The sequence below is a fragment of the Tetrahymena thermophila genome (genome assembly GCF_000189635.1).
Source record: "Tetrahymena thermophila SB210 genomic scaffold scf_8254597, whole genome shotgun sequence".
Classification (NCBI taxonomy): Eukaryota; Ciliophora; class Oligohymenophorea; order Hymenostomatida; family Tetrahymenidae; genus Tetrahymena; species Tetrahymena thermophila.
The window spans coordinates 290,447-309,109 of NW_002476368.1; the positions used below are offsets into that span (position 1 = coordinate 290,447).

General features: G+C 22.7%; 3 protein-coding genes across 3 annotated transcripts; 2 read left to right on the forward strand and 1 right to left on the reverse strand. All coding sequences in view use genetic code 6, as the record gives it.

The window, feature by feature from the left end:
• Positions 1–362: 362 nt before the first annotated feature.
• Positions 363–5,338, forward strand: TTHERM_00344070 (zinc carboxypeptidase family protein; the record flags this gene model as incomplete). Its single annotated transcript, XM_001018452.2, has 8 exons — positions 363–1,167; positions 1,486–1,844; positions 2,642–2,686; positions 2,738–2,789; positions 2,874–3,479; positions 3,539–3,597; positions 3,757–4,426; positions 4,494–5,338. 8 exons carry the CDS (start codon positions 363–365, stop codon positions 5,336–5,338), a joined length of 3,441 nt encoding a protein of 1,146 aa, XP_001018452.2.
• Positions 5,339–6,227: 889 nt separating this feature from the next.
• Positions 6,228–10,838, reverse strand: TTHERM_00344080 (ABC transporter C family protein; the record flags this gene model as incomplete). Its single annotated transcript, XM_001018453.2, has 7 exons — positions 6,228–7,731; positions 7,869–8,428; positions 8,978–9,582; positions 9,646–9,705; positions 9,759–10,004; positions 10,065–10,482; positions 10,548–10,838. The coding sequence occupies 7 exons, from the start codon at positions 10,836–10,838 to the stop codon at positions 6,228–6,230; spliced, it is 3,684 nt and encodes a 1,227-aa protein (XP_001018453.2).
• Positions 10,839–12,633: 1,795 nt separating this feature from the next.
• Positions 12,634–18,411, forward strand: TTHERM_000344108 (hypothetical protein; the record flags this gene model as incomplete). Its single annotated transcript, XM_012798217.1, has 17 exons — positions 12,634–12,705; positions 12,763–12,836; positions 13,002–13,086; positions 13,149–13,179; positions 13,242–13,315; positions 13,386–13,434; positions 13,484–13,564; positions 13,648–13,689; positions 13,748–13,816; positions 13,986–14,029; positions 14,295–14,340; positions 14,404–15,102; positions 15,397–15,938; positions 16,122–17,836; positions 17,887–18,047; positions 18,238–18,332; positions 18,382–18,411. The coding sequence occupies 17 exons, from the start codon at positions 12,634–12,636 to the stop codon at positions 18,409–18,411; spliced, it is 3,909 nt and encodes a 1,302-aa protein (XP_012653671.1).
• Between the last annotated feature and the right edge of the window lie 252 nt (positions 18,412–18,663).

An 18,663-nucleotide genomic window follows, 5' to 3' on the forward strand; every position in this document is an offset into this window, starting at 1 on the left:
ATTTGTATAATAAATAGTTAATTTTTGGTTTGAAATGAAGTAAAAAATTAATTGAAAACATAAAAGATAATGAATTTTGTTTGAAATCAATCGTTGATTTGTAAAAAATTATTATAAAATTAGAAATGAAAATTAAAGGTTATTATTACTAATTTGAGTTTGTTTTGTTAAATAATAAAAAAACTAATTCAATTCTTGAAAGAAGTTTGAAATTCAATTGTATTTAAAATAGTAAATAGAAAAAACACTGATTTATTTGGTATATTCAATATATTATTAAGCAAGCAAAAGAGATATATAGATACATTTAATCAATTATTAATATAAACATTACAAGTTAGCTTCAAAGTAGTATACTTTTAATGAACATAAGTAGTATTCATCGCAGATAATATAATCAATATTAACTAGAAAAAGTAGTTGTGTTGCCATTAATCTAAAAAGAGTCTTCAAAGGAGAATCCGCTTAGAGATGACGAAGTCTAGAGTTGCGAAGAAAAGATGAAATAAACATTAAAATTGTTAGATAAAAATTTTTAAAGGTTATCTCTTGACAATTAAAAGCAATTAGAAAGACTGTATCCATTAACTCCGCTCCAACGTAAACAGATTAACGAATATAATTTATTGAACTAACTTCATTTAAAAGCTAACAAAAAAAAGCCCTAAATTGTAAAAGTAGAAAAAACTGAGCCAAATAAAAAAGCTTACTTAATTCAGGAATCAAAATCCCTCAATAATATTAATTAGATTGGGTTAAGTATTTAACAAAAAAAAATAACCCAATAACTTAAAAGGCTTGAGAAGTATACGAGTCAAACGCTTATTCTTCCCACCCAAAGTACAACCTAAACAGAATAGGCAACTAATACTAATCAAAACTTAAACACGGGCAATGAAGTTTAGTAAAGCTATAATTAATATAATAGCAACAGCGGCAATAACTATAACAATAGTAATAATAATAACAATAACTATTACTAAAGCTGCATAAGTTAAAGCAGTTAAAACTCTCAAAATTTCGTAAATAACTATGAAAATGTTGGGATTAAAAAAGAGGTAAATAGATCTTAAAACTAAAATGAAAGCTACAACAATTTTATAAACACTTATATTTCTTGCTTTAATGGAAAGAATTTTACTCAGTTTATCAAAAAATATGACAAAGGTAAGTAAGTATGTTTATTTATTAGTTGGGTTTATATTAAATTATTTAAGCATTATGAGTAAGTGAATAAGATATTTAATAAATAAATCACCTTTAAATATAATATAAATAAACGTACAGCTTCTTAATCGGTAATTAAGGCCCCTCTCTATTTCTTTATCTCTCTTTAAAATAATTAATTAGAAAGACTTTAATAAATTAATCTAATTTCTACTTACAAAAATTAATCAAAGTCTACTTTGATTTTTAAAAACCAAAAGAAAGAAAAAAATTTATTATTAACGAAATAAAAATCTTAAAATTAATTTTATATAATAGATTTGTTAACTGTTTATGACTGCTTTATGAATATCAACTTTCAAATACCGTATCATATGACTTCTGATAATAAAAGGAGGATTAGGAATCTTTTAGATAGGTATAAAAACCTCAACAAAAGAGTTAACAATTCAGCATTTAGACACGAAAGAAATGTTTAGTTTAAATAAAAATAATTTAAAATGTTTGATCAATTTCAAAACCTGTCTGACAAAGATAAATTTAATCTTTTAAGAATGTCTAGTTTTCCTCCATTAAAGCTTTTCCCAACACTTTCAATGTTAAAATACGAAGTAGATGATACAGCTATTTTATTTGACTCTAAATTTGAAAGTGGTAATTTAAGGAGAGTGTATAAGGTAAATAATTCAAATCATTAAAACTTTATTTAAATTTTGATTTATCAAGTTCGAAACTTTAAAGTTGATTCTAAATACTTGCTTCATTTTGTTATCCAGATATAAAAGCCTATTTATTTTCATTTCTTAAAATTTAACTAGTTGTTATTATTTATTTTTACTCCCTAATTATTTTAGATTAATTTAAGTATTTAATTTTGCAGTAAGCAAGTAATTAATTCACTTTCAATAATTTTTCGATCATCAGAAGAATGGGAGTATTTGAGATGCTTAAAATAATAAAAAATACTTTTAAAGATTATAAAAATTTATTCCTATTAATTTTGTTTGAGTTTAAAGCATTTTTAAAATATCAAAAATTTTTTTCATAATTCAATGAAAAAATTTTTATGAGTAAATTTTATTTAAAAAACTTTCAAAATTAATAAAAAATATTTTCTTAATATTAATAAATTAAAAGGAGTATACATAAAACTCATTAAAAATCTTTCGTTTATCTTTGTTTAAAATTTCTAAAGCATTTTATTTATTATATTATGGCATTTGAATATTATTAAAGCTTATTTTATTCATAACTGGATAATTATTAGAATTTAACTAAATTTTTTTAATGCATTCCTATACACATACATGATAAGTTAAACAAATAAATTTTACTTGTTTTTAATCTAAATTTTGATTAAATTTCCACAAAAATTACTAATGAAGATAGACATTTTAAACGTTCTTGCTTGTTTAACACTTTCTAAAACTATTTGAAATAAAGAAATAAAGACTTTTTAAATTAAAATATTTAGGTTGCTGAAAACGAGTATAACTTAATACTTGAGTTTGACTCTGGAGTAAATATTTAAATTGTATAAATTTTAATTAAATTTTATAATAAATATTAGACAGATCATTTTACTTAATGGTACTTTTTTAGAACTTTGAATATAAAAAAAAGTAAGTAAAAATTGTTTATGACAATATTTAGAAAACTATTTTGTGTTATTTATTTAAACAAACATTTATTAAAAATATAATTAGATACAAAAGTAAAGTTCAATATTGTGAATCTTTACAAAGAAAGGAGCCTTTATGAAAAGGGTTTAAGGCCTGTTGTATTTTCTTAAAAAGCATTTGAGCAAAAGGGAGAGAAGTGGCATAGAGATTGTGAAAACATTCAATATGCAAGAAATGAATTTAAAAGAATAAATTTCAGTAACATGATCAGTAATAATAACATATTTATTTATTAATAGCTAAATTAAAATAATTAGTAAAATTCAATAGATTAAAGTTGTAATAATTAAATCAACTAAAATACTAATTAAACTAACAATAACAACAACAACAATAATAATAATAACATAAACACTAATAGCACTAATTGCAATTCAAATTTAAATAACAACTCTAATAACAATGCTTAAAATAAAAAAAGAAACTACAGGAATAGTATTAATATGCCTTCGGTTTATTATAGCACTCTCTCATTTACATATACTTATAAATATGACGATGATATAGTATATTTTGCTCATTCAGTGCCTTATACATACTCTAATCTCACTCATTATCTATCAAAGCTCAATTAACATCAATAATAGAATAAATTTTATAAGGTTGAATCACTAACAACAACCCTGATAGGTAAATAAAAAATTTCTTAAATATAATATTCTATTTTTATTTTATTTTTTAAATAACAGGAAACAAAGTATTTTGTATCAGCATTTCTGATAAAATCAATGAACCTTCAACTCAAAATGTATTAATTTTACTATTTAAAAATAATTTTTAAAACGAGTTTTACATTAAAATTATAAAATTGAAAACAAACAAACAAACAAACTGTGCTTAATTTAATTGACTTCAAAAGGACAACTTAATAGATTTAGATTTAGTAAATAATTTTTAAATAAAATAGTAAGACAAAAAAGAAGTGATAATTTGCAGCAGAGTTCATCCTGGTGAAACAAATGCTTCTTGGATTATGAAGGGAATGCTTGACTTTTTGCTGTCAGATCATGAAATAGCGGTTGAATTAAGGAAGAAATATATTTTTAGAATGATCCCTATGCTGAATCCAGATGGAGTAAGATATGGAAATTACAGATGTTGCTTGTTTGGAAATGATTTAAATAGAAAATGGAAAAAGGCTTTAGATTACATTCATGCTCCTATTCATTCTGTTAAAAAACTTATATAAAAACTACAGGAAACAGAAAAGTAAGAGTCCTGCAATGATTTGGCAACTCCTAAACAAGAAAAAGAAACCTTGAAAAGTAAAGGCAAAGTAGAACTACTTTGTGATATTCATGGACATTCTAAATCAATGGGAGCATTCATATATGGCTGTTAATATAGATATGAAGATGAAAATACAAATAAACCTAATTACAAAGAATTAAACAATCTAATTAAAGTATTTCCTTACTTATATTCACAGAGGAAATAATATTTTAGTTTTGAAAAGTGTTGCTTTGCTGTTTAAAGAGATAAACTTGGTACTGCAAGAGTTGTAGGTTTTTAAGAGCTCCAAATTCCAAAATCCTACACTTTAGAATGCTCCTTTTTAGGTTTTAAAAATCCATAAAGTAAATTTATTTAAGCATTATAAACAAATAAATGCTCTATTTTATTAATTTTTAAAAATACATACAGTAACAACTCAATAAGAAGATGGTTAAAGTAACCTTTTAGAAATGAACGTTGAGCATTTTGAAGAGGTGGGAAGAGAGTTTTTGATTACCCTGCATATGAATTAAGACCAATAAATCAACTAATAAATCACTGATTTATTTACTTTTAAAGATCAGCAAATTTAAAATACATAAATATTAATAGAAGATTTATAAAAAAAAATAAGCTCAGCAAAACCATTTGAAATGTAGCAGCCTTAGTTTTTAAATACAGGATTTAATTACAAAGCGAGTGAAAAAATTAACTAAAATAATAATAAAAAAGAGCATCATCTTCATCATCAACATTAGGATCTTAAACCAAAGATTTATGAAGAAAATGATACTAATAATACTGATTATAGCAATAAAAATTTTATTTCAAATACAATAAATTTACCATATATTATGCCAATTTAAAAGAAGAAATCTTTTGATCATGCAAATGATTTAAATTCAAATGAAGAAAATATTCTAGAAAACTTAACCAAAAGACTAAAGTATTAACTGAAAAGTTAAAGATCACAAGAATATAATTTTTAGAGTATAAAATTTTAAGAGCCAGATCTAAGTTAGCTTTAATTCAGCAATAAAAACTAGCATTTAGAAAGTAGCTCCAACAATCAGAGTGAGCATAACATGTTGAACAAAAAAATCTTAAATTAAGATTTCTAAAAAAACCCAGCTCTTATCTTTAATTCAGAAAACATTAAAAATAGTAATTTTTCTCAGCATTTTGGAAAATTTTCCAAGTAAATTTAAAATAAACCTCAAAGATTCTAATTCAAAGAATATACTTTAGAAAAAGTATCGATGAGTGCTGTTTGATCGATTAAATTATTAAAAAATTCTAAAATGAAAAACGCAATTTAAAAAATAATTAACAAAAAAAATGTAAGTTTATATTTATTTTAAAAGAAAAATAGTATATGAATCTTCATAATAAATTATAAAAAAGCTAATTAAACAAAATTATGAAAGAAAAAAATATTTTTTTATTTTAAAAATTAATTTTAAACATATTTTATTAATTGAAATTACTTATTTATTTTTTTTAAATATATTAATAATCATTAATATTTTAAACATATTTAATCAAGTAAAATAATTAATTTTCAAAAAAAATATTATTAAATAATTGTTATGAATTAAATTATTTATCTTTATAAAAAATTTATTAAAAATGATTGATTTCTTCAAATTTCTATTTAATAGATAAAAGAAAGAATAAAACAAAAAAAATATATTTATTATGTTACTAAATAAATTCTTATTAATTAAAAATGTATGGAAAACAAACTATCTGTCTTAAAGTGAAAAAATTAAACAAATTTTTAAATTTAAACATATTTCTTTATCAATTGAAATAGCTTATTTTTTTAAATGTATCAATAAATAATCATTAAAAATTTAAACATATTTTATCAAATAAAATAATTAATTTTCATAGAAAATATTATTAAATAATTTTTATGAATTAAATTATTTATTTAAAAAAATATAAAAATAAATAATTTTACTTTAATAAGTTTACCTTTTTAAAAAATTGAAAAATAAATGATAGATTTTTTAAAATTAATTTATATTTTTTAGATAAAAAGAAAGAAAGAATAAAACAAAAATAAATTTATTCATGCTAATAAATGAATATATAACTAACTCTCAATAAAAAATTTACGGAAAACAAACTGGCTTAAAGATTAAATATTTTAATTAATCAAATTTTGTTTTCTAAAAGCTTATTGAAAAAACCATTTTGTATTTTTTTTAATTCTGAGGCATGACCTTATTCCACTATCTCTCCTTTATCCATAACATAAACTCTGTCAAACATTTCGATATTTTCTAATCTGTGGGTGATTACAATAAGGGTTTTATTTTCACTAAATTTAAATAGTTCTTCATGAAGAATTTTATCTGTTTTAGGATCCATATTTGATGTAGCTTCATCCAAGCAAAGTATAGAGTTATTTCTTAAAATTATTCTAAAAAAATTAATAATCTGCTTTTCTCCATTAGAAAGGTTTTTACCACTTTCTTAAATTAACATGTCTAAGAATTAAGAATTATCGTCATAGTTTGTTAAGCTATCATTTTATTACTACTTAATTTCATTTTCTTTTTAACTACTACATTCTTTTTCTATCTGTTGAAGCTCTTAATACGAATTTTTTATTCCGGTTTACTTATCACTTAAAGATTTATTTTACTGTTTAGTGGTTTACTTGCTGTTGCTTTGCTCAAGAACTTTTAAACATTCAAATCTCTTAAAAATTTTTATCATTTCTTCTTTGGCTTTTTTCATTTAAGGATCTAGATTTTCCTACATCGTAGAGTTAAATAGAAAGCCATATTATGGTATGATAGAAAGCTACTCTCTCAATTCTTGAAGAGTCATTTCGTTTGAATTTTTTTGATTAAGGTAAATTTAACCAGAATTTATTTCGTAAAGCCTAAATAAAGCATTCAAAATGGATGTCTTACCTGAGCCTGTCCTTCCGCAAAAAGCAATCTTTTCTCCTCTCTTAATATCAAAAGATATGTTTTTTAATGCAAAATTATCGTTATTTTTAGAATATGAGAGGTAAACATTTTTAAAAGATATCGCGAAATCTTCATCACTTTTTTATTTGACAATCTCCTCGTCAAAAACCACCCTAAATTATTAATCGTTTGAAATTGAATTTCTACTTTGCAAGTCTTCTAAGGGATTATCTAAATATTAGTTTATTCTCTCAACAGATATAACATCTTATTCAAAATAATTAAAGTAATTCATAACATCAGAAAATACAGTCGAGAATAGCATTGAGTAAATCAATCCTAATGCTACTGTATTACCTGTAACTTCTTATCCAGTAAATACAATATATAGATTAGAAATGACAATAATTAAAAATGAAGAATTTGAGAGAATGAATAGCCTCATCACAAACCAAACAGAAACAGCATCTTAAACAATCTAAGATTAATTGTTATTTTCCATACTTTAGATAAACTCTTACATGATTATCCTTTCTTTATTCATAGATCTTATAACACTTAATCCAGAAGAATTTTCGCTTATTACTGTTAGCATTTGTCCCTAATTCACAGAATGCAATCTTGTAAGTTCTCGACTGCTGGCTCTGTATCTCTTAGAAATTTAAATAGCTAGAAGGATAATCAAAGTAAAATGAAGAATAGTCCATGGAAACTATATTATCATGCCTATAGGGTATCTTTAATTAAAAATTGAATTAAAAATATAATAAGAAATCAAATTAAAATTAAATAATTTTATAATTATGGAAATTTGAAATCAAAATCTAATAAATTAAATTATTTGTTTTTCATTTTTTGAGAAGATTTTATTTACCCAATTAGATAGGCTAGCTTTTCTAAGAATATATGATAGTGGGTTTAAAGAATATCATCTATTTTACTTTAGTCTGAAGACACTCTGCTTAAAATTCTTCCTATAGGATTTTTGTCAAAAAAAACCATTTTACTAAAGATAATTTATTTGTTGAGTATTTTAAACAAGTACTAGCTGCTATTATTAGAGCTCAAAAAGTGAAAAAATCCACATAAGAATGCTATTATGAAATTTATAAGTGTTAAGGCTTTAAAAATTTCATTAAATCCTCCAAAGAGATAACTCAAGAATTATTGAAATGAAGACTAACTGATGTTACTCCTTGTATAGTCTTTTAGCCAAAAATCAGTAAGCATTTAACTAGCTTGAATTGAAAAGCTTAAAAATAAATGAATCAGAGAAAATAAAAACCCCCTTGATCTAAAGAAAGAGATTAATGTTTTTCTATTTATGTTTCCTTTCTCCCTTTCTTCTTCGTTTTTCTTACTCAAAACTGGTTTATTTTATTATATTTAACTTGGTTCTCCATTTTTTTCATTAATTTTTTCTATGTTATTTAACTATTATTTTAATATTAAAATAAAAATACTACAAATCCTTATAAATTAAGGTCAATTTTTAATTTACTCTAAAGTCGAAATAAGTAAAAATAATTTTTATTTTTTAATTTGGCATTAATTAAAATAGGTCTTAATTTATGAGAAAATAAGTTAGTATTATTTATATTTAATAATATCATAACTATAAAAAATGGTTAAAGGTAATCCTTTAGAGAACTTAACATCCGGGATATTTTGTCACAGATATAGATATGGAAAATCGTACTAATTTCACAATAAAAAAATTAAATATTTTTTATCTCAATTATCCATATAATCATACTCATCTAATCAGACTTTCCAAATTGAAAATAATTTTTAAAAAATCATATTATATATACCATATATCCCATTATTTTTTATTGGAACTTTTCTACTTTTCTACTTTTCTACTTTTTTACAAAACCATAAAAAAAGTTTTAAAATAGCAAAAGGGTATTTTTTTTTATTATAGAGAAATTGAGGTTTTTAATTTAAATAGATGATACTAATTAAATTTTTATTAATTACGTTCTAATTGGGTAAGTTTTAGTCTTCTTAATCGACTAATTGTTTTTATGATTTTTAGTTATACTCTTCATTGTCTTGTTTTGTTTATATTTAGTAGTCATTGAGATATTGCTGAATTATTTATTTATTTTAAATAATGTTGCCATTGGTTACATAAATTAAATTTAGGTTCTATCTGTTTAAGTCAATGAATTAGTAATGGCTAGACACAATTAGAATAGTAGAACCTAAAACTTAGTTAAGGAGATGTATTACAACTTATTCATAGACTCTCAAACTAATTTTTGCATCCAAACTACTAAAGATATCATCAAATAGGTAAATATCTTTTCTTTAGTAAACTGCTCTACACAATGAAATTCTTTATCTTTAGCCACCACTAAGGTTACTACCTACAGGTCCAATAATTTTTTAGTCTGATTCTGAAAAATACCTAAAATCTTCATCTAATTCACAGGCCTTTATGCATTAATTGTACCATTATTAATCAAACTTTTCTCCAAACAATATGTTTTCTTGTATTGTTTTATTTTGAAGCCAATGATTTTACGATACATATCCAATAGTTCCATATATCTCAATTTTGTTCTCTTCTTAAAATTCACCTATTTGGTAATATAATAATTAATCAAAAAAATATATTAAAGTTTAAAATTTATTCTTCTTACTCAATTAGCAATGATCCAACTCGTTTAATATAGAGAGTAAAAGTGCAGTTTTTCCTGATCCTTTTAAATTTTTAATACATCTATAAAATAAATCAAAATAATCTATTTTTTACCTATTTCTCCAATTATTACATTCAATGATCCTTGTTTAATTTAAAGATCTGGAACTTTTACACTGAATCTCTTTTCTATGTGATTTAAACCTTCCTATTCCTACTCAAATAAATCAGTCGAAGTTTCTTCATTAAACTTCAATTCTTACTTTAGTTTTTTTTATCTTTTATCATTACTTGGCCAAAAAAACTAAGCATTAATTATTGTAATTGCATTTTGACTATTTAATTTGTGACTGATATGATCTGTTCATTTTAAATTGTATAAAAAGTTAATAATTGTTTGATTTACACTTATTAATTTACATCCAATTTAAGAAATTTCTTTTAATTAAAGGAATGAATCAATTCTATTGATTTGAACTTTGGCCTTTAAAAAGAAATTAATACCATAAGGGATAGTTCCTAAAGGTTATTTGATGTAAGCAAAAAGAGCAAGGACTGTAAATATATTTTATTTCAATACATCATTGCCTTCATCAGAATATGCACTAAGAAAAACATAAAGTAAAATATAGCCTAAGCTTATCCACAAAATATTGCCAAGACAATCCAAAAGTTAGATTTTTCTAGTAAGATTAAATTCTTTTTCTCTAGCTTATTCGATTTTCTTTAAAAATACTTGTTCCCATCCCAAGTACTTAATGCTTTTAATTCCCTCTACAACATCTTTCGTTAAGGAAACTCTTTTATCAGTCATTTCTTTCTTCTTTCTAAACAAAATCTATACAAAATTTAATTCAACAATAAATTGATGATATACTTAATAAATTGAAACTAACTAATTACATTAATAGATCTGTGTATAAATATGTTAATTGATAATGCAATAATAAGTACAATTAACCCATTCAAAGTTGCCTTGGCTCCAAGCTTTACATAAACAAAGTAGATAATAACTACTAGAGTAAGTGTTGAAGTGATCATTTCAACTAGACCATAATAAATCAAAGCTGATCCTTTTGTGTCTACTGCCATCAATTAGCTTTGGTCTATCTTGCTTTACACTTGATCACTGTCTTAGAAGCATTAAATTCTGAATGACTTCTCTAGTATTAAATACCTAAGCTGAGTTTGCATTATAGATGTATGATTTAATCTTACCCATCTTTGTTAAGCAAATAGAATAGTCTTGAGCAAAAAACTACAAAAAAGCATAACAATTAATACAAAAAACATCCATTTAGATTAATGCTGGTCTTACTTCAAATAATTAGTAATCAAATCTAAAAAGTAAATGCCTACACATCCAGACATATATTAACCAAAACTTAATAAAATGCCTAAAAAATATAGTTTCCAGTTTAGTTTAAACAAAATTTGAATAAGGTTCTTTTGCTTCAATTCTGTTTCAACTTTTTTTACTTTTTATACAACATATTCTGATTAAAGATAATAGCAAGTATATGGAGATAAATCTTCATTTTCAATTAAGCTTGACTGATTTTTGTAAACAAAATCAATAAATTGAGTGACTCTATTAAAAAACAAATTGTAGCTTTTGGGTTTCATGGTAAAGTTTATTTTCTAATCTTTATCTAAAGTTTCCTATTAAATATTATTATTTCAATAAAATGAGCATCATATAATTTAATTACAAGCTGTCCCTCTTACTTTATCTAATCGTTTTATTTAATTTGAACGCTTTCAATTTACTCAGCGCCTTTTTGAGCAATATTTAATAAAAGCTTTTATTAGTAAATTTTGAATGGCAAAAAGTGTTAAGTAGAAATTAATAAAACTATCTAAAGATATCAGGTTTAATCGATCAGAAAATTTTAATTTACAATCAATCAATCTATTTTTTAATTTAATCAGATCTCAAATCCAGATTTATTTTAAGCTCTAAAATAAATAAAAAATCTAATTTTCTTAACAAAAAATTTATTAAAAAAATAATTTTCTTTTTAAATTCTTAAAAACAAAAGTTTTACTTTTAAATTGGCTAAAACTCTTTTTTAATTATTTTTTTTTTTTAACTCTTACAAATTTTTAGGAGGAAAAATGTTAATAAAAATCAACAAAAAACAATAAAAAATGAAGTTTATTTTATTGAGGAAAGTCATATTATTTAAGATTTTATTTGAAAGATTTATTTAGCTTGAAAAATATTATTTAAAATAGGATTAAATTAAATTATTTAATTTTTTGTTAATAAATTAATAAAAAAATTTGTTTAATTGAGAAAATTCTTTTGATTTTAGATAAAAATATTAACTAAATATGAGTCTTTATTAAATTAAAGCAAATAAAACTTTTAAATGATTAGAATTAATTATAAAAAAAATTAATTTTGATATAAAAAAACATATAAAAATAGATTAATTTATTTATTTAATATACTTTTAAAATATTTTATTTAGAAAATTAGATTTAGATAATCTTTATATTATTTACACATATTTTTTATGTGATCAATCAAAAAAATATGAAATTAAATATCAGAAACTTATTTTAAAAAATGATATAAAAATAGAACAAATTAGTTTATACTTTTTTTATAGGTAAAATATTATTAAGCATTATACAAAAAAATTGTAAAATCAGTACCTATTTTCAAGTTAAAATGAATGGTTTTCAAAATGACTTACTATTACTAAGTAAGCTTTCTCATCCATAAAACCTATATTAGCGAAATATTTTAGCAAAATTAACAAAACTTTTTAATTAATAAGAATTTAATAAAAAATTCATGCTTTTTTCAAAGAAAAAATAAACAAAATTAAGAAAAACAAAATAAGAGACTGTAAAAAAAAAAATCTTTATTACTGAACTTTTAAAATGAGAAGATACATTTTTTATATACATTTGATAGCTGTATTTATTCTATCAATTTTAAAAACTACCTACAGTCAGCTTTTAACATAGATCTAAAATGATATTAATTCTATAGCTTACTTAAATTAAAATACTTTTGTTGTTTGTTTAGATAAAAATAAAATTTAAGGTAAACATACATTTACATTTATTTTTATATAGTTTTTATTCAATATTTTATTATAAGCATGGTCTATTACAACTAAGAAAAAAATAGCAGGAATTAGTGGGTCTTCATGCTCCTTAGTTGTCAGAATAAATGTAAAAAAATAATAAATTAATTTTGAAATCATATGAATTATTTGTTTGAATAATTTAGGATGAAAAGTTTGTTTCTGGGTCTGCTTAATCAATAACATGTACCTAATTAATTACTCAAAATGGATATAAATATGAAACAAAACAATAATTTATTTTAGTATATAGTTTTCAAGATAACCAAATCAATAAGATATCATCTACATAGGATTTTAAAGGTCTTACTTTTCTACAAGCATTAGTTGGCCAATATGTATTTATTTCATTTTACATCATTTAAACAAACGAAGTAGAATTTTTAATTTCTAACAAAAGGTAGTTGCCAGCAGCAACACAGAAATGAGAAGTAACATATAATTTAATTTAATATAATTACTTAAAATGAAATGTTAATTAACTAAATTAAAGTCTATGACATGAATCTTTAGAAATATGAAACATTTTCTTGTTCAAAGCCAGATAGAGGTCTCTTTTTTAACCCTGTAATTAATTCTTTATTTCATTTCAATATTTTTTTAAAATCGATAAACTTATCTAACTAATTTAATTAAGAATGATGATCTGATGATTTCTTCTTGTGAGGGATAGATAACAAGTAATAGTAAATATTGTATCTAATATCATTAATTTTTTTGAAAATATTATTCAAGTATGGGATAAGTAATTAAAAACTCCAACAACAGAGTAATACTAGTATGTAACAAAACATGGATATACCTCTCCACTTTTAAGTATTCAATCCATACTGGTATTTATTTTTATAAATGATTTATATTTTTCACTCAACCTAAATAAAATATATTTTATTTAATAGCCACTTTCCTAAAAATTGTTCTTGGCGTACTTTAACAATAATGTTATATATTAATTATAATATGTAGATTCCAAAATATCTTTCTCATAATAATTGTAAGTGAATTCTCTTGTCAAATACAGTGTAGTTGGATAAAAAATTGTTCTAATTGATTAAAACTCTCTAAACAGTATACTTTATTTTATTATTTATATTATTTATCTTCGTTTCAAAAATTTACTTTAATGTTGCTATCTTTAATATGGCCTAATTTTTAAGCAACTTAAATATCGAAAATGATAAAAATTTATCTTTTAATTTTATAAAATATTTAGTTTATTTTAGTAATTTGGTTATAGACTAAAGAATCGAGCAAAGCTTCTCAGGATTTGATTATTTAAGAGTAATTCATTTTATATAAATTTTGTAAGGAGTTTTCTTTATTCTTCTAAGAATAATATAAAAAGATATGATCACCTTATGCATACTTAATTACTTATATGCATTGTTACTTATATTCATGAGTGTAATTTATAATTAAACTCTAGGAAGTATATAAAATATTAACTATTAAAGACTAAATAAAAGAATTATTAAATTACCTAATTTTATAAAATATAAATTAAATTGATATTATATTTACTTTTGTTTAAATTAATAAAAATAAGTATTCTGAGAATTTGATCCTTTACGATAAGTAGAATAATGTTTATTGTAAAAAATTATCATATTTTAAATATCAGGTTAAATTTTTTTATTATTAATTGAATTGAAAAGTATTAAATCCTGATAATTCATTTTAATGGTGCAACGATACTTGCTTGACATGTGATGATAGTGATCCTACTTTATGTTTAACATGTAGATACAGTAATATGATAGTCAATTAAAATTCATAATGCATTTGCAAAGAAGGATTTTTCATGAATTCTAAATTATTATGTTAAAAATGTGATCCAACATGTAAAACATGCAAAGATTAAAATACTTGCTTAACCTGTGAAGAGACATAATTCAGAGTTTACAACAGTAAAACAAATTAATGTGATTGTTAATAATCTTATTATTCATAAAATTCTTCACCCACTTGCATAAAATGCCCCTATTACTGCTAAAATTGTGCTTATGATTACTCTTTAAATACAATTAAATGTATTTAATGCTTCTAAAATACATAATTAAATAGAAATAATGTTGGTAATTGTGAATGTAAATCTGGTTTTTTTGATGATGGTACAAATCTGAAGTGTAATCAATGTAATTACACATGCTAAGAATGTACAAGCTAAAATAAATGTAGTTCTTGCGACAATAGTAAATTGAGATATTTAAACCCATCTTCTTCTTCTTCTTGTGGGTGTAAATCTGGATATTATGATGATGGGGAAAATTAATTGTGCTAAAAGTGTCCATATTATTGCTTAGAATGTTAAAAATAAGAGAATAAAATAGTTTGCACATCTTGCAATATTTATGGTATTACAATTATTTTTTATTAATTTAATTTAAACCTAAATTCCTTAAATTAATTTACTGTACTTATTATTTTACTAAAGTACGCAAAGAGGAGAAGAAATAGCTTTTCTATTTTCTCTTTATTAAGAAAAATTAAATATTATATTTACCTAATATATTAAATAAACTTTTCCCTTCAAAAGAATAGAATTTTGATTTAAATTATCTTATTAATTAATTTAAAATAAAATTTTAATTTAGATTTATGATGATAAATAAATAGAAATTATAGTAATTTTTAATTTATTTTTAAAGTAAATCAAATAGCAACATTTAGATAAAATGATTAAACATGCTCATGCTAAAAAGGATACTATGATTAAGGATAGATATTTTGTAAAGCATGTAACAATGGATGTACTTCTTGTGATTAAAATGGATCATGTCAAGCAAATTGTCCTGAAAACTGTATCTTTTGCAATAACTCAAATTAATGTAATAAATGCAAGCCTTTGACATATTTAGTCAATCAATAATGCTAAACATAATGTAAATCTAACTAATATGCAGATGATACTAAATAAACTTGTGAACCATGTCCTTCAAATTGTAGTAAATGCAACTTAGATGGTAAAAAATGTTAACAGTGTTATTCAGATTATGTCCTTTATTAAGGTAAATGCTTGGTTGTTTGTCCAGATGGAACCTATAAAAATTAGAATGATTTCTGCTAGGAATGCTAATAGAATTGTATTTTATGTAATACTAATGGAATATGTAATAAGTGCAAGGATGGTTTTTATTTATACTTAGACAAGGTATGTTTAGCTAATTGCCCAGATGGATATTATCAAGATGTAAATAATATCTGTTAAAAGTGCTCGCTAAATTGCCTATAATGTAATTCCTAAGCGAACTGTAACAAATGTTAAGATAATTTTTATTTATACCAAAATAAAACATGTTTGAATTAATGTCCTGATGGAAATTTTAAAGATAATAATAATGTCTGTCAATAATGTTTATAAAATTGTAAATAGTGTGATTCAGGGAATGTATGTAATTAATGCTCAGAAGGTTTTCTTTTATACTAAAACAAATAATGCTTACTTAGCTGCCCAAAAGGAAACTACAAAGATTCTAATAATATTTGTAGATAATGTTAAAAAAATTGTGCTTAATGTGATTCAACTGGTATATGCAATTAATGTTTTGATAGTTTTTATTTGTTTTAAAACAAATATTGTTTATAATTTTGCCCAGACGGTTTCTTCAAAAGTTCAAGTAATACTTGTTAATAGTGTACATCTAATTGCATTTAATGTGATTAAATAGACAACTGTAATAAATGCTAAGATGATTATTACTTATACTAAAATAATAAATGTTTGCTAACATGTCCAGGTGGAAGCTATAAAGGTTCAGATAATATCTGCCAATAATGCTAAGCAAACTGTAAATAATGTGATTCTACTGAAGCATGTAATAAGTGCTAAGATGGATTTTATTTATTCTAAAAAAAGAAATGTTTGGATAACTGCCCAATAGGAAACTACAAAGATTCTAATAATATATGTTAATTATGCTAGTAAAATTGTATTTAATGTAATTCTAAAGAATTATGCACTTAATGTTAAGATGGTTTTTTCTTATTCAAAAATTAATAATGCCTTAAAGATTGTCCAAATAACTATTATCCTGAAAATTAAAGTAGAGCATGCTAGAAATGTATGAATAATTGTGATAAATGCTCTTCTTCTAATTCATGTGATTAATGTGTACAAAATTTTTATCTTTTAAATAATAACAGCTGTTTATCTGAGTGTCCATAAAAATATTTTAAAGATTCTTAAAAAAACATATGTGTATTGTGCTTTGAAAATTGCGTTAAATGCAGCAATACTAGTTCATGCTTAAAGTGTGGAAATGGATTACATTTATTAGATGGTTAATAATGTGTGTAGAATTGCCCAGATGGATACTTTGAAGACTATTCCTTAGGTATTTGTTAAATATGCTCAACAAACTTTTGCTAAAAATGTAACAATTAAAACAAATGCTTAGAATGTAAAAGTAATTATTATCTCAAAGAAGAAGAATGTGTTTAACATTGTGGCCAAGGCTTTTAAATCCAAAAAAATAAATGTATCATTTGTAAAGCAGATAATTGTTTAGAGTGTAACAAATAAATTGATTAATGCTCTTCCTGTTTAGATGGATATGAACTTTTTAAAAATGTTTGTGTAGCTAAATGTGAAACTAATTAAATAAGAGATTAAAATGGGAGATGTTTTGAACAAAACTTATTTAAACTTGAATAAAAATCGAAAAACTCAATTAAAGTGCTTTTCAAATTTAAACATCATTTTGAAGATGTTAAGAAGGAGTTATAAGTAACAATTTAAAATTTATAAGGTGAATTTGACTATATCATAGAGGTTTAGGATGATTTAACATTACTCATAACTTTAACTACTTCTAAAAAACTTTAAGAAAAATAAACAGTTACAGTTGAGATTAATAATACTAATAATGAATTTGCTTATCAGACGTAGTCGATCGATATTTAACTAATTTAATAAAAGTAAGATGAAAATCCGGTTGCTTCTAAATCAATTGAGACTGCAGCTTAAGCTGTTTCTTCTGCCACAGTTGCAGCAATATTTCCATTAGCAATATCTGGAAATTTTTGGATGATTTCTTCAATATTAGATATCTCATAAATAATTTACATGACTTCATTCATAGAATTTGAGTAAATTTTAATAGTTTCTAGATTTTTGTTTATATTTTTTTATTAAAAAGAATGACTTCTACTTTAGACACTTTCTTATCTTCACAGAAAAATTTCAAAATACCTTTCCCAAATTTCTTTGAATATTTTGATCACTATGAAGACATTACTTATCCAACACCTTCTTAAATTTTTGAAAAAGACATTCAAGGATTTTATCTTAGTAATATGGGTAATTTATTAAAAATAATCATTTTCAATTATTTAAATATCAAATTAAGAAAAAATTTGTCTTATTATTTTTTTTATAAATAATTTGACTTACTTTCTAATTAATTAAAATTTTAATAAAATCTATTTATTAAAATATTCTGAAAGATATTTTATAAGTAAGTATTTTGTTTTTTAATATTTTATAATAGGGGATACAATTTCACTACTTGCCATAATTTTTGGATTATATTTAAGTTTGAAGATGTTAAAAGTCTTATTATTAAAATGTGAAAAGGCTTAAAAAGTAATAATAAAATTAGAAAACAAGCTATTTCCCATTACATTATTAATAGACCTTCTTTGGGTAGTCTACCAAGATATGAGTTTTTCAGTTGTTCTTTAAATGATAGCTTTAAATTCAGTGAGATATGCAGTTGAAGTATTAAATTACTTATTTTTCTCTATTAGTGTTTTAGGGATAGGATTACCTTTATACTTGTCGTATTTAATTTATAATGGAGCTAATAATTAAATAAAAGAGCACTTAACAAAAGATTAAAATTTTAATTATTACTAAATTCTTTTGTATTTCAGGAAATTCTTTTATACCTTAGTGATAGGAGCAATATAGTCTT